At 36.9% G+C, this 15,204-nt stretch overlaps 1 protein-coding gene across 3 annotated transcripts in view; it reads right to left on the minus strand.

The window, feature by feature from the left end:
* Nucleotides 1-14,967, minus strand: part of PRMT9 (protein arginine methyltransferase 9) — a 50,115-nt gene extending 35,148 nt beyond the window's left edge. For 2 of the 3 annotated variants that reach the window (XM_069105487.1, XM_069105486.1), the window contains exons 1-5: nucleotides 14,597-14,967; nucleotides 12,009-12,157; nucleotides 9,908-10,144; nucleotides 9,326-9,493; nucleotides 4,369-4,471 (exon numbers count right to left, since the gene is read on the minus strand). In XM_069105487.1, the coding sequence (XP_068961588.1) occupies nucleotides 4,369-4,471; nucleotides 9,326-9,493; nucleotides 9,908-10,144; nucleotides 12,009-12,157; nucleotides 14,597-14,770 (831 nt within the window). In that variant the 5' untranslated portion in view covers nucleotides 14,771-14,967. Of the gene's footprint in view, nucleotides 1-4,368; nucleotides 4,472-9,325; nucleotides 9,494-9,907; nucleotides 10,145-12,008; nucleotides 12,158-14,596 lie in introns of those variants that run through there. The other variant, XM_069105488.1, reaches the window with a different exon arrangement.
* Between the last annotated feature and the right edge of the window lie 237 nt (nucleotides 14,968-15,204).

The raw sequence follows: 15,204 nt of genomic DNA on the forward strand, positions 1-15,204 counted from the left end.
AAAGTTTGTTTAGAGTCCCCTTTTTACATGGATTGGGGAAGATGGAAGCCGGAGCCTCAGGGAGGTCCTGCTTCTATTCTGCCATCTTGACTCTGCTCCCCATTAAACATTTTCAAGCCAAATTATACAAGTCTATCAATAAAACTTAGTCAAATTTTGGGTTCATACTACTCTATTCATAACTTCTACAACCTAGACTCTTAGGTAATCATCATTTAAACTCTACTCTCCATCTACAGTTGTGCTTGGGAACAAGATACCTCTCCCAGGATAAGCCAATCATATTTAACTTCATCATCATGCTGCTAACTCCAACCTTCGCTACCATCTTCCTTTAACCTCTTCTCCCCTCAAACTGGAGAGCTGAAGAGTGTTATTCTAAATTCTGCCCAAAGTTGTCCTTCATAAAGGGAAGAAATTGAACTACCAGATCACTTTCCATCTGCGTCTCTGTCTGGTTTCAACTCTGTGGAACACAATGCCCAATGCCAGGTACCCTTTGGCATCCCCTGCTGCTCCCCTACTGCTTTCCAGCTTCCTTTTGTGTGTTGTCTTCTTCCATGAGATTGTAAGGTCCCAGAGACTGCCTTTCTTCTTATTATTATTTGTATCCCCAGCACTTAGCACAGTGCCTGGAACTTAGTAGGCCTTTAAATGAAGGTTTATTGAATTGAACTGAATTTAAACCAGGTCCAAAACTGAGAGGGTAGAAGACCTCTGAAAGATAAATATAACTCTGGCAACTGCAACAGAGGTTACCAGGACAAGGTGTCTAAACAGTATGCTGGGATCTGAAGTCTTCCTTGATCAATCTCAAGTTGATTTCCTCTCCATGCCTTCCTCTCCAATTTGTTGGGATTCTCAGTAGGGAAGGGAACTAAGTTTTGAATTCTCCACATTTCTTGTTCTTTATCCCCTCCTCTTACTATTCCACAGCCTGCAGTGATCTTAAGACTTTACAAAAATAAATAACTATTTCTCTTCATGATAAAGTTAGACATCTTTGGTTCAAGAAATAACATCATTCATATGGCTGTCATGCAACATCAAAGATGACCAAGTATGGTCTTTCTGAATTAGGAACCAAAAAAACCAAACCATCTCAGTCCTGGATTGTCCATCCAACAGCTTTGTGATCTTTGGCATGTCACAACCTCTCTGGAGGACATCTGTTCCCTTATCAAACAGGGATGACGTGATTATGATTACCTAATTTACAGGGTTGTTAGAAAGAACAAATGAGTTAATCCCCAAGTGTGTATATTAAACTAAAAAGAGCTATAAGTTTAAGCTATTGTTATTTTTATTCATAAACTAAAAACCCACGTACCTCATGAAACATGGACTCTGAACAAGGGTTCTCTGAGGTAAAAACACACAGAAACCCACAACTACTGGGTTTGGATTTGTAAGGACTTTTTTAGACTTAATTTTTCTTAATTTTAAAACCATACTGAATTATATATATACATGTTAGTTTATGCCTTGTAATTAATAAAACTATTAACAAGTAAACCAAGTCATTCTAGTTTGTAACAACAAAGTCTTTGTCTTGTATAGAAAATAAAACTAAGCATATGAAGTAAAATACTCATGCTTTGCAAAGAAAATACTAACACAAGAGCATAGCACAAGAATGTAAAATTATTTTAGCAACTAGAATTACTGAAAATGCAAATATATATCTTATAACCTTCAAGAATGTGAGCTATAAGGGCCACAAATTAATAAAACAGGAAAAACAAGACCAAAATGGTTAAAAAGTCAGAATGAAGCAGAAACAATCTCTACCTCCAGTTGATAATTTCACATGAGGACTTTTTTTTTAATTACAAAGAATTTACCAGAGGCAGAAAGGATAGGATAGTAGTATATTAGATATGTCTGAAACAACGAACTGATTGTCCTTTAAGGCCAAAGTAGGGAACTTACAGACCCAAAACATTTTAGAACCTAAGTTTAATTTAATTTAATTCTGCTCTGGCCTAGAAAATCAATTTCTTCTAAGGCAATTTATTGTAGTTATCTCAGTCAAGACAAATCTTGAAATGTCAAAGAACAAGGGGTAGTTGAATTAAATAGTGGTTAACCGATGAATTATACTTTCATAGGTTGGCGACCACACTCTGAAAACTATTGCTCATGTGACAATAGTTTTCTAGCAATTCAACATCCATTACAATATTTTTTGTCCCTTTGTCTCTCTTAAGTGCTACCCATATGTTTCTCTTTCCTTCCCTGTAGGTACAATGACTATGGGATGTGGCTAAAGACCTCTTTATTCCCTTTCCTTTATCACTCTTTACATCCTTTCCCTCTCCTTTAATTAGTATAAATATAGAATCAAAGCATGCTTTGTAATATTTACTTGTATTTGAAAATAGTTTCATGTTCCCTGTCATAATTTTAACACAAAGTTTGATTTTTTTCATGTCTCTTCCCACTTCATCAGCCCTACAAAAGAAAATGAGAGTATGCTGCTTTGCTTCCAAGTGACCCTCACAGGAAGAAAGAAAGAAGACCCTCCACCTCCACCTGAAGATCATAGTTTGAGGCTACTGCTCATGTGATCAAGATTCTTGATCACACTTCCAGTGACCAGACACCAAGTCTAAATACCCTTAGCTGATAAATTCTAGAGAACATTACAACATTTTTTTCTGTAATTTCAAAAGGGAAACAATACGGTTATTTCAACAAATGTATTTAAATAACTCTCTTCACTCATACAAATGGATCTGAACAAAATTTTCCATCTTAATCTTCATGTTAGAGAAAAGACAACTATGAAAAATGCAGCGACACTCACTTGTGTGCAGAAACAAATTATTCTTTTTTTTTTTTTGTAGGGGGAAAGGCAGGGTAATTGGGGTTAAATGACTTGTCCAAGGTCATACAACTAGTAAGTGTTAAGTGTCTGAGGCCAAATTTTAACTCAGGTCCTCCTGACTCCAGGTCTGGTGCTCTATTTACTGTACCACCTAGCCACCTAAAGACAAATTATTCTTGCCAAGGCCAAAACCACATAAAAGAGGTGAAGTTAAATTCATTTAAACTAGCCTCAACACTTCTATACTTCTGAGATCTCACTGACATGAGTGAGCACTTCCTCCAAAAGTATACCTTGCAACCTATCCATTGACCTACAGCAGCAGTTCTCAAACTTCTGGGTCTCAGCACTCCTTTACATTCTTAAAAAAATTATTGAGAACCCCTGCCCCTAACAACTTTTGTTTATGTGGATTATATCTATTGATGTTTACTATATTTGAAATTAAAACATCTAAATATTTTGTGAAAAGTTTTGAGCTTTGACCTGAAAGGGTCTCAGAGAACCCCCCCAGTAACCCGCAACCACACTTTGGGAACCACTAATTCAGAACATTAAAACTAACACCAAAAAAAAAAAAGGACCCACAACTCTTTAAAAACTGATGCTGAATATACAATATATGAAATTTGGGAATATCCTACATAATGTTGCTCTGACTGATACTATTTCATGTCATTAACACATTATAATCAAACTCCATATTGTCATAGTCAATCAACTAAGATGCCAATCAGCACATAGCTATGTAAATTACCAAGTGATTGTGACTGATTAATGTTCCACATATATACCACTGTTCCTATGAGACTAACTTCTCCGTATTAATATTTTTTTTGCCTAAAGTATTGCTCTTATATATAAATTACATTAGGCAACATGTGCCTATAATGAGTTTTAATAAGCAATAATACCATAATTTATAAATATTCTCTTTGTTTTATGTGTGTGTGTGTGTGTGTGTAAAAACACATAATGGATCAAGAGCATAACATGGAATTTTTATTCTGAAACATAATAAAAGATAATGGTATCATTAATATAACTAAACATAAATTAATTATTATAAAAAAATATACTAAGTATTCAGTCAATCAACAAGCATTTATTAGCAGCCTACTATGTCCTGGATACTGTGGGAGAATCCAGAGACTTTTAGACAAAATGTTTTTAGATTACAGCATTCCCTTATTCAAGTGTTTAGGACAGTTACTTAGTCTTACAAGTCTTTTCAAAAATGTGGAATCCTTACACTTATTTGTGTGCTTACATATGGACATATAGGAATATATGTAAAAAATATATATACATATAAAGATACACACATATATACAAATAACACCTAAAATAGTATTTTGAAGTACCTATCCACTTTAAGTTTTAACAAAGCAATGTGAACACAATAAGAAAGACGATTTGAATTTTAAATTCAATTTTTTAAAATTGTCACCATTAAGTTAGAAAAATCTAAATATGTATACATATGTTGATGTAAATATATAATTTCTAACCTATTCAAGAATTTTCATGCTGCTTACCTTTGGTTGCAAAAGTAAATGTTCCCATGCATGAATCAAGCTCTCCACAATTCCTTCTCCAAACAAACCTGCATCGACAGTTTCTGTTACAACTAGGGAAACTCTATAGAATGATTTTTTAAAGACATATGTAAGTTTTTTAAATGACACATTAAAAAATATATGTATACTTATCTGTCTTAAATTAAGTATCATTACTGCTGAAATTAAGAATGAATTTCCTTGGTTAAAAATTGTATAATTTTTAATAATTAAAGCACTTAAAAATTTCTTTAAAGTTCAGTTTAATACTTTAACATATGATTCCAAAATTGCATTAAAAATATAGAATGTATGCCCCCACTCCCAAATAAGCATTTTCATACTGACAGTACAATTAATAAATCTATCACCTCCCAACATTTTCCCATGTAATCATCCAATTTAATACTGTAATTTGAAGAAATCACATTAATATTATTTTTATACTGGCTAGAATTTCTTAAATCCTTGAGAAATATAAGTTCTATTCCTAGATATACATTTTTTCTGAAACTCAGAATAATCATGATAGCTATTTATAACAGCACTTTTAAAATCTATAAGGCAACAACAATCCTGTGAGCAAAGTAATGACGTTTTTATTATTCCATTTTATAAAAGAAGAAACTGGCTCAAAGAGGGTAACAATCATACAGTCAGTAATGGCCAGTGCTAAGATTCAAATAAACATATTTACATTTATAGATGTACATGCTGTTTCCCCCAACAGAAGTTCTTTCAGACAGGGTCATTACTATTTTTATCCTTTTATCTCCAGTACCTGGGCACAGGATCTAACACATAGTAGACACATTAAAAATATTTGTTGGTTGACTCAGTGGTTTTATTGTACTTTTCCAATCTTATATCACATTACTCTCCTTGGTACACACTAAAATACAGTCCCACTAGCTTTCTTTCTGTTCCTCATGCTAGCACTAGTAATCCTCACCCCTGCCTCTAGACGGTCCCTTCAAGGCTTGACTCCAGCACCACGTTCTACACAAATCTTTCCCTGACAACCCATCAGCCTAGTATATTACTTTCAAAATCACCTTGTATTGATTATGTAAACATCTATGTACCCATTATCTCATTTTTCTTTGTATTCCCAATGCCTAATAGTTCCTGGCACACACACAGCATTTAATAAATGCTTGTTAACTGACTGATCACATGCCCCACAGCAATAAGAAGGATATTCATAGGATATTGGGCTATTGAGTATTAAAGTGTATTTGCAGATAATAAGTATTTGCAAAAACCTACTTGAAAATAGTTGCTGCTTATGTACCAATATTTGTTGCAGAAAATGAAGAGTCAGAAAAATTCTATGAAGAAATTGCAAAGGTCTTCCAAATTAAATCAACATATACTGTGATATTCAGTTACTTTATTGCAAAGGAAGGAGTAAGTTAAAGATTACAAGAAATATACAGGAATAAGGGATGAAAGAGGGAGTCAGTCCACAACTGATAATGGTCAAAGGATATGACAGGAAGCTTTCAAAGAAACCAAAGTATCACTAGTCATATGAAAATTTCCCCCCAACTCACTAATAATTATAGAAATGCAATTCCAAGGTTCCACCTCATACTATCAGATAGGTGACAAAATTGGAAAATTTAAAATGTTGGAGAAGCTGCAGGATACCACGTATATTAATGCACTTTTACTAGGGCTCTGAATTGATATAGCCACTCAGGCAAAGCAATCTGGAAGTATGCCCCCAAATCACTAAACTATGCATACCCTTTGGCCTAGCAATACCACTACTAGGCCTATACTCCAAAGAGATCAAAAAGACACACACACACACACACACACACACACACACACAGAGCAGCTACTTTGTCAGTAAGAAAAAACTAAAATTAAGGGTATGCTTATCAAATGAGGAATAGTCCCACCCTGATCAACAAGTCGCCCATACATGACCTTTAAGAACACAGCGTCAGAAGTGGAAAAGACTATAGTCTAGAGGATCCAACACCCTCATTTTACAGAAGAGAAAACTGAGAGACAAACCAGTTAAATGACTTGCCCAGTCACACAGCGCATGACTAAGGTGAGATCTGAACTCAGGTCTTCCTGATTCCAGGCCTGGAGCCCTGTCTACTATACCAATGGTTTTCAAATTTTTTGGTTTTAGGACTCATTCAAACTCTTAAATATTACTGAAGACCCCTCTCCCCCATTCCCAAAGAGCTTTTGTTTTATAGGGATTATAGCTACCAACATTTACCATATTGGAAACTCAAATGTCTTCATATTGTTATGAAAACAGTTGTGACCTCAAAGATCTCCTGAAAGGGTCTCCAGGAGTCTCAGGTGTACCCAGGTCACTCTTTGAAAACCTCTGCCCTGCACTGTATTACCTCTCATGTCTGTAGATTTGTTTTAAAGAACACTAAAAGAAAAAAGCAGCTAGGTGGTCCAGTGGATAGGAAGACTCATCTTCCAGAGTTCAAAGCTGGTTTCAGATGCTATGTGACCTTGGGCAAATTACTCAACCTGGTTTGACTCAGTTTCCTCATCTGTAAAATGAGCTGGGGAAGGAAATGGTAAACCACTACAGTTTCTTTACCAAATTGGGTCACAAAGAGTCAGACATGACAGAACAACAACAAAAAGAGAAATGATATCCCTCCCTGCCCAGGAAATGATTAAGGATCTGAGAGAAAACATGATCTAGTAGAGAGAGGGACCATCTTAAAGACCTGGGTTTAACTCCTTTCTCCGATACATATAAGTTGAGTGACCATGGGTAAGTCCTCTGAGTGTTCTAGGACACTCTCTAAGGCTATAAGTTACAGATGAGTTGATCTGAATTATCAATGAAAGCAATTTTCAAACTGGGAATTATCTCAATAGATAAAATCACAGATCTGGACCCTGTTCCCCAAATTTCTCCCCCCAAATTAGGGTCCTAAAACTGTTAAAAATCACAACCTGTTCCAACTTACCTTTCCAAGTTTATTCTATATTACTCCCCTTCATATATTAGAAAGACCTGTCAAACTGGACTTCTATTACTCATACATAATGTCCTATCTCTCATCTCTAGGCCTTCACACAACCTGTCGCCCACATCAGGAATGAATGCCCTCCAAGGACAGCTCCCTCTCTTCAGATACCAACTTAAACATCTCTTCTGACACAATACATTCCCTGATCTCCCTAGCTACCTCTTCCTCAAATTGTACTGCGTCTATTTTGTACGTATTTTGTACATACGTACACAGGAACAACACAATTTAAGCTCCTTGAAGGTAGGGACTATTTTCTAATTGTTTTTATCTCCCCAACACCAAGCCTAGTTCCTGGCATGTACCAGGCACTACACAAATGCCTGAGCATTGATATAACAAAGTACGTATCTCTTTTACTAGATGAGATGACCTTTATGATTCATTTAGGACAAAGAATCAATACCACATCTACCCAAATGTTTTCCACAGCTATCCAAACCAGTACATGTTTTAAAACTTCCTTGAGGAACAACTACTGGCAATGCAGGGACAATGATGGACATTTATTAATAACAGTGACAAAGGACATATAAAACTTTTATCAGATTTTAATTTATAATATAGTTTCCAAAGGCTATCAACTTTTATAATAGTGCTTTTTTGGTTGGTTTTTTGCTTTTCTGGAGGGCAACTGGGGTTAAGTGACTTGCCCAAAGTCACACAGCTAGTAAGTGAGTCAAGTGTCTGAGGCCATATTTGAACTCGGGTCCTCCTGACTCCAGGGCTGGTGCTCTATTCACTGAGCCACCTAGCCACCTCATAATGCTTTTTTTTAACCAAATATTTAGGAAGATGCTCAATTATAAAACGATTTTATATATATATATGTATAAATATAATATAAATTATATATAAATATATTATATATATAATATAAAAAATAATAAAAAGATTTAAAAGATTAAAGCCAAATCAAATAAAATTATATGAATGAATCTAAATAAATATGAATGAATAAGGAATTAAATTCCTCAAGTGCTAGGTCTTAGTGCTCCAGCAGCAACAAAAGAATGGACATTATTAGCCAAAAATTTGCTTCTCTACTTCCACTGGGATAAAGCAGAGATAGAGATAAGGCTATACAGTTTAACAGCAAAAACCCTAATGGATAACGATGACGGACTACCTAGAGTCCTAGACACTCACCTCCAGCAATTGCTCAGTGCCTGGTACATAGCAGGCATTTGATAAATGCTTACTGATTAACTCATCTGAAAGATATGGTGGCAGAAGTTACAGAATGAATGACAGCTGAATGGACCATCATAGCAATCATCTAGTCTAACCCTCTCATTTTCCAAATGAGAAAACTGAGGTGAAAAATGTTTTTGGCTCACACTCACAAAGCAATTTCCTCATAATAATCCTGTGAAGGAGGTAAATCTATGAGGTCCTCTGAAGCTAAAAGAGGAAGGACTAAAACTCAAAATTTCTAAATCTCATAGGTAAGGTATAGGTCAAAGGCAGTTAACATATGACTAGGAAGGGATCAAAATGAACAGTTAGGCTTCAATCAGACTATTTTCAAAGTACCCAGAAGTCCTAGATCAGAAAGCAGACCTGTAACCACATCTTCCTCTAAGGTCACTCTGGAAGTGACCTTAGAAATTTACAACAAGATTTGATCTTTCCAGCCCTCCTATTAAGAGCTTCTTCTTAGATAAATGAGATAGGACATATTAATTCACATGACTTAAAAAAAGGTAGATGTCTCCTCAAGATCTTTACAAAATAACCCAATGAACTTGTTCTCATAAAGAAGAGCTTTCTACCTACATTGTTCTTTCTTTTTTAAAAAAAGTTATTTCTTTTTGCTTAGAACTTAAATCTAGACTGTTTTCACAATACAACTTTTCAAAATCAGATAGTGACTTAAAAGGTTCTATGAATACATATGACAATACCTCTCAGGAATGTGCTTAGGAACATCTATATCCAGAGACTTCATATGTAATAGTTTGATCCCTGTTTCCATCTTGTTTGCTGCCACTATGTCACGAGAGAGCTCATACATTGTCTTGGACAGCTCACAAGCATAGACACAGTGTGCACCAGCATTTTTAGCAAACATACTGTAAGGAAAAAAAAAATCCATCAGAAAAAAAATCAAGCAACAAAAATTCCAGTTTTCTTTTCAAAATAAGGGAGTTACACTATTTAAGAAGAAGACATGACTGCTTCTTTAATTGGGGGCTCATTTTATAAACTCGGCTTTATTTTGTAATTTTTAAATGAACATAATTAAAATCTTTAGCCATCAATGCTAATAATTAACCAGGTCAGTTTGAAGCCACAAAAGTTAAGACAACTATATATCAAAGATAATAATTAGTAACATAAAAGATATGTCCATAAGATAATAATTCCCAAATTCCAAAGCAGTTAGTAACAGTATATTTCTAAAGAAAAAATAATCTCATTCTTGACTGAACATAAAGTTTAAAAGATAATAAGAATCTACATGTATTATTGCAATGATGACAAACCTCAGTATTCCAGTTCCTGCTCCAATATCCAGAACAGTTTTGCACCCCAAGCGAACAACCTTCTGGATTGCTGAATGGTAAGTCATATTCCTCTTGATGTCATTAAGCATGATAAAGTGCCAGCGTTCTACCAGCCAGTTTGCAACACGATAAAAATTCTCCTTTGCATCAGTGTAGTCAGGATTTAGCTTTACTGCTTTGTGGAAATAGCCAGCTGCTTCATCTCTAAAGCCCATTCTACCAGTAGAAAAATGATAAACATAAAATATTTAGTTATCTGCTTTTAGCTCTATACCCATATCCCTCTTTGCATCTAGAAAGCCTTCCTCACAACATTCCAGATCCTACCCTTCAAGGCCCACCTCCTTCATGAAACTTTCCCTAGCTCCTACAAGTCCTAGCAATCCATTCCTTTTTGGGTTCTTCCAACTATACTTAAACTTACACCAAACACTTTAAAATTTTATTTTATACTGTTATTTCTTGCTATTTCACAAGTTAATCTTGTCTTCAAAAGTATCCTCAGTACCTAAGCATAATTCTAAGAAAACAGCATAGTACAACTGAGTAATCGTTACTCACTGATTGTTCAATAAAGCAAACAATATGAATAAATACCACCCCCAATCAGCGATGATTAGTCTGTTGAATTTGATATGATCCCATTCTCAATAACTTCACATGTCTCTGCTTCAATTAACCCTGATAAATAAAGTGACCAAATCATCACTTAGTTTTCTGATGTAGCGGCAAAGTTAACTTGAAGAAAAAAAAAAGGAACCTACCTCAGAGCTGTAAAAACCATCAAGTTTATAGTAAACTACAATAGTACAGCTTTGGGGAAAAAAGTAATTTATTAAATTGTGCCACAGAATCATGGAACTTTTAAGAGATCATATAGTCCAGGGGATTTCTTAATCTGGGGTCTGCAAACTTAAAAAAAATTTTTTATAACTATTTCAATATTATTGATTTTTCTTTTAATATTATTTCATTTTAAGCATTTAAAAACACTATTCTAAGGAGTCATTCACCAGACTGCCAAAAAAGTCCATGCCACACAAAAACGTCAAGAAAATCTATAGTAGTCCAATGTCTTCTTTTACAAAAAAGACAATGAAATTCAGAGTCACACTGATTTATGTCTTAAATCCATGTTTTCTGCCTCCAAGTACAAGAGAATGCCACAGACACTTCTTTTTAAATTAAATCCACCCAAACTCTACTTGTCAACTAGAGAGATTCTTTAGATAATAATACTACTTGCATGTGAGTAAACTAAATATTTCTAAACTGTTTCAAAATGCACTTCCTTTCATATCTTCTTTGCACTCTTAATTTCCTGGCTTAACAAATCCTGTTCTCCTGGAAAGAAGACAAGGCAAACTTCAGTCAAGATCATCATTAATTACTACAAATTCTAAATTAGTGAGGCATAAATAATGGATTTTGAGGAGGAAAAAAGAGCCACAATGAAATTCTTAAAACCACTACAAAGTCTAATTGTACTCTTCTTTAATTTTTATGGTGGCTGTGACAGTTCATGCTAACAAAAACTGACCTACTGGGAGTCTATGCTTCCAGTTTTCAAATCCCCTGAATCCAGGTCAAGCACTCTATCCACTGCCCTACCATGTAAAGCTATCCAAAAGTGGAATGTGTTTCCTAGAGAGATGGAGGAAGCTTCCTCTTCCTTAGCAGTCTTCAAGCATTGTGCAGTAAGTTATAGAGGCAAGGCCACTGTGTGGTTTGGACTAGGATAAAAGGTTGATTCCTTCCTACTCTAGTTATGTGATTCTGGGAAATGTAGTCCCTGGGTTCTCATTGCTCTCCCATTCGCCACCAAGAGAATCAGGCAATTACCTTCCCACACCTCCATGCCCCCATGTACTCTCAAATCTTTCAAATTCAAAAGTAGTAATTTAAACCTTTTGTTAACTCCTGGCCCAAAAGTTAATGGTCTCAGTAAAACCACAAGTGGAACAACAGGAATCATTATGCTATACCCAAAGCATTCTCTTCTTCAGTTGTTTTGAGCACATTAATAATTTAATACAACTTCTACATATCTGAATAAAGCCATGCTCTTGAAATAACAGACCTGAACAGATGTTCCCCTATGCTGTTACAAATCACTTCGTCATCAGGAAAAAGTTCCAAGGCCTGCTCATAGCAACCAAATAAGTCTTGTACTCTATTCAGAGAATCCAGTTCTGCTGCCCACTTGAGGAGGGTATACTGAAAGGTTTCCTTTTCAAAAGAGGAAAAATATTCATCAGTAAAACAAAGACCATGTATATTGTCAAATCTAGAATTTCAGGGAATTCAAATACATTTAATGAAAGAGCACTACCCTAAATTCCACTCCCTCAAAAAAGCTTCTCACAACTAAATGTAAATGACTCAGTTCTCTAACTACAGTTATGAGTGTATGCTCCACATAGATTACAACAACAGAAACTGGAAAATTGCAGAGGTACAAGTGTTACGTGTGTATTCCATTTTCTTCATCTCATATCTATGACAAGATCACAAATTTAGAGCTCAAAGAAACCACAGAGGTCATCTAATCCAACCCCCTTATTTTACAGAAGAGGAATTAAGAACCAGAGATAGTTAAGTGACTTACCCAAGGTAACACAGCTAGTAACACAGAGTAGGACCAGAATTTGTTACTGCTACATACCAAACATAAATATTGTCTGCACAGAAAAGACAAGTCTTTTTAAATGATTGTTATTCTGTACTTTGCAAAAAAGTTATCACTTGTCCCACCTAACCTCTCTGAAATTGAAAAAATAACAAATCCTCTCATCTCAAATAAGCATATTTAAGCAAAATAATTCCACACACTGGACATGACTCAAATGGTATATCTTATTCTTCATCTCACATCCATTAGTTCTCTTTCAAAAAGCAAGTAAAGTAACCTGCATCACCCACCATCAGTACTCTGGGATAGGGTTGTTATTAATCAGTGTTAAACTTTTCAAAGTTGTTTTTCTTTACAATGTTAAGAAACATTGTAAAATTATTTTCCTAGTTCAGTCAACATAACTCTGCATTGGTTTATACCAGTCTTCCTCTAAACCCATCCCTTCTGTAATTTATGACAAAGTAATATTCCATTACATTCATATACTAAAATTTGTTGTCACTCCCCAATGATGGGCAACCCCTTATTTTCCAGTGAAAACTACCATATAATGGATCCATGTTCCATTTTTATACTTCAGTTGTCTTCACAAAGTCCTATGTATTTTAAGACATGAAAAATGACTTTGCATGTTTGGTATTTATCTTCATACACGTTTTCCCAGACAAAAATATAATCAACCTGAGAAGAGTGTCTCTCATTTTTGTCTTTGTGCCTCTTGTTATACTTGGCACATAGTAGGCACTTAAATGCTCACTGAATTGAACTGAAAATTCTACCCTGTAGCTTATCATGCCATACCAATTCTGGAAGGTCAAGCCAACAGAACTCAAAAGGTCTTCCAAGCTGAAAAGCTTTTAGCACAGACCTAGCTAAGTTCCAAGTTCGTTCCCCGGAGGCTGGGGACCATATAAGGTAACTTTCTGGCCACAAATCAGGGTAAGGTATGGAGTGCCCACACCAGAGATGACAGATCTGTTTAATGTTTTTAATCAAGACTAAACCTTACTTAGAACTTTAAATTTTATATCATACAAAGACATTTACTTTTACATTCTTCATGAGGCACCAATTTTTAGGGAGAAATGTATTTTTTCTACTGTGCTTTGTCTCATCTACTCAAGGTGGCTTTTTCATTGTAGATGTGGAAAAAAACCGAACATATATTTATCTTATCAAATCAGATCTTATATAAATTGGATTGTTTTTTAGCTTTTATTAAAGTATGAAATAGGTAAGTTTGCTCTTTGATGTCAATTTTATAACGTAGACATACTTTGCTTAGCTGCCACTTTAAAACTGGTGCTACTGTTGTTTATCGTGCAATATAACTGTGCAAATATGTATTTTTTATTTTTGGTAAGCTTGGTATGGTAGACTAGTAGAGGCCAATCTTGGGTTTAAGTCTTGTCTCAGACACACACTGGCTGTGTTAATGGTCATCTGTGTGCAAATACTGTCTCTGAACAAGCCTGAAAAGCCTATGGCAAGAACACGAGTCTATACCAAGATAATTGGGGGAGGGGGGTGTACGTGTTATAGTCATGGATGACTACTCCAGTAAAAGCAAAGAAATGGGAAATGGAACTAATAACAGACCAATTCAAATGGAAGTATTATGGGAGCAGTTTCCGAGCTGTGAAGGACCTTGGATCATCTAACACAATCCTGTCGTTTTACATCTAAGGAAACTGAGGCCCAGGGATGTGAAATGGCTAGTCCAAGGTCCCAGGGCAGTGATCAGGCCACCTGCGCGCGGTTCTAACTGCAGTAAAGCAGAGGTCTCAAGTTCAAATCTCAAGTCTGGCCCTTGCTTGGGGCAAATCCCCTCTGCGCCTACTCGGTCACCCTGCAAAGGTTGAGAAGTGGGCTGGGGAGCCCTAAAGGGCTAAAGAGCCCTAAAAGCCCTCTCTTCCAGGTCTGGCTCCATCGGGCCGGGTGAGCGCCCTGAGGCAGGCTGCAGGGCCGCCCGAAGGCCCGGGACGGCGGGACGAGGACGCTCCACGGCGCGGGGCGGCCGGCCCAGCGCTCACCTTGACGTCGTCCCGCAGCTCGGGTGCCAGGCTGAGCACTAGCAGGTAGTGCGCGTAGGCCGTGCCGAAGTCCCGACTGGCCACACAATGCTGCGCGCTCTGCAGGGAGCGAGACACCAGCTCGGCCCGGCCGGCCTCCTGCCCGCCCCGGCCCCCGCCTCGCGAGCGCGGCATGCTCGGAATCCCACGGAGACGAGAAGGGCGGGGTCAAGGTCGAGGCCGAGGTCGGTCTGGTGTTTTGTGGAGACCTTTCGACTTCCGGCTGGGGCGTCTTGCCCTCCTCTAGCCCAGAAAGCACACAGCTAGGGAATCAGGGAAGACGGAAAACACAAAAACGAGGTACTTCCGGCGTCGGCGCCAACGTCCACCTCCCTTACGTAACACGCACGCTACGCTCCCACGACCTGAAGGGGACTCTGGAGAGGCGGTCAAGCGACCTCTTCAGGAGGGTTGCGCTTGCGCGTTGAGCATGCCTCCGCCGTGACCTCTCTTCTCCCAGCTCCTCACCCCTTCTTCAATGCGCAGGTTCTGCTCTGAAGGCTGGCAGGTTTCATTCACCTTTTGCTCTTTAAAACACCTTTTACTGGTCTAAGAACCTGCTCATGCTC

The sequence above is a fragment of the Petaurus breviceps genome, unplaced genomic scaffold (assembly GCF_028583685.1).
Source record: "Petaurus breviceps papuanus isolate PSGF00001 unplaced genomic scaffold, PetGlider_PUasm1.0 76, whole genome shotgun sequence".
Lineage (NCBI taxonomy): Eukaryota > Metazoa > Chordata > Mammalia > Diprotodontia > Petauridae > Petaurus > Petaurus breviceps.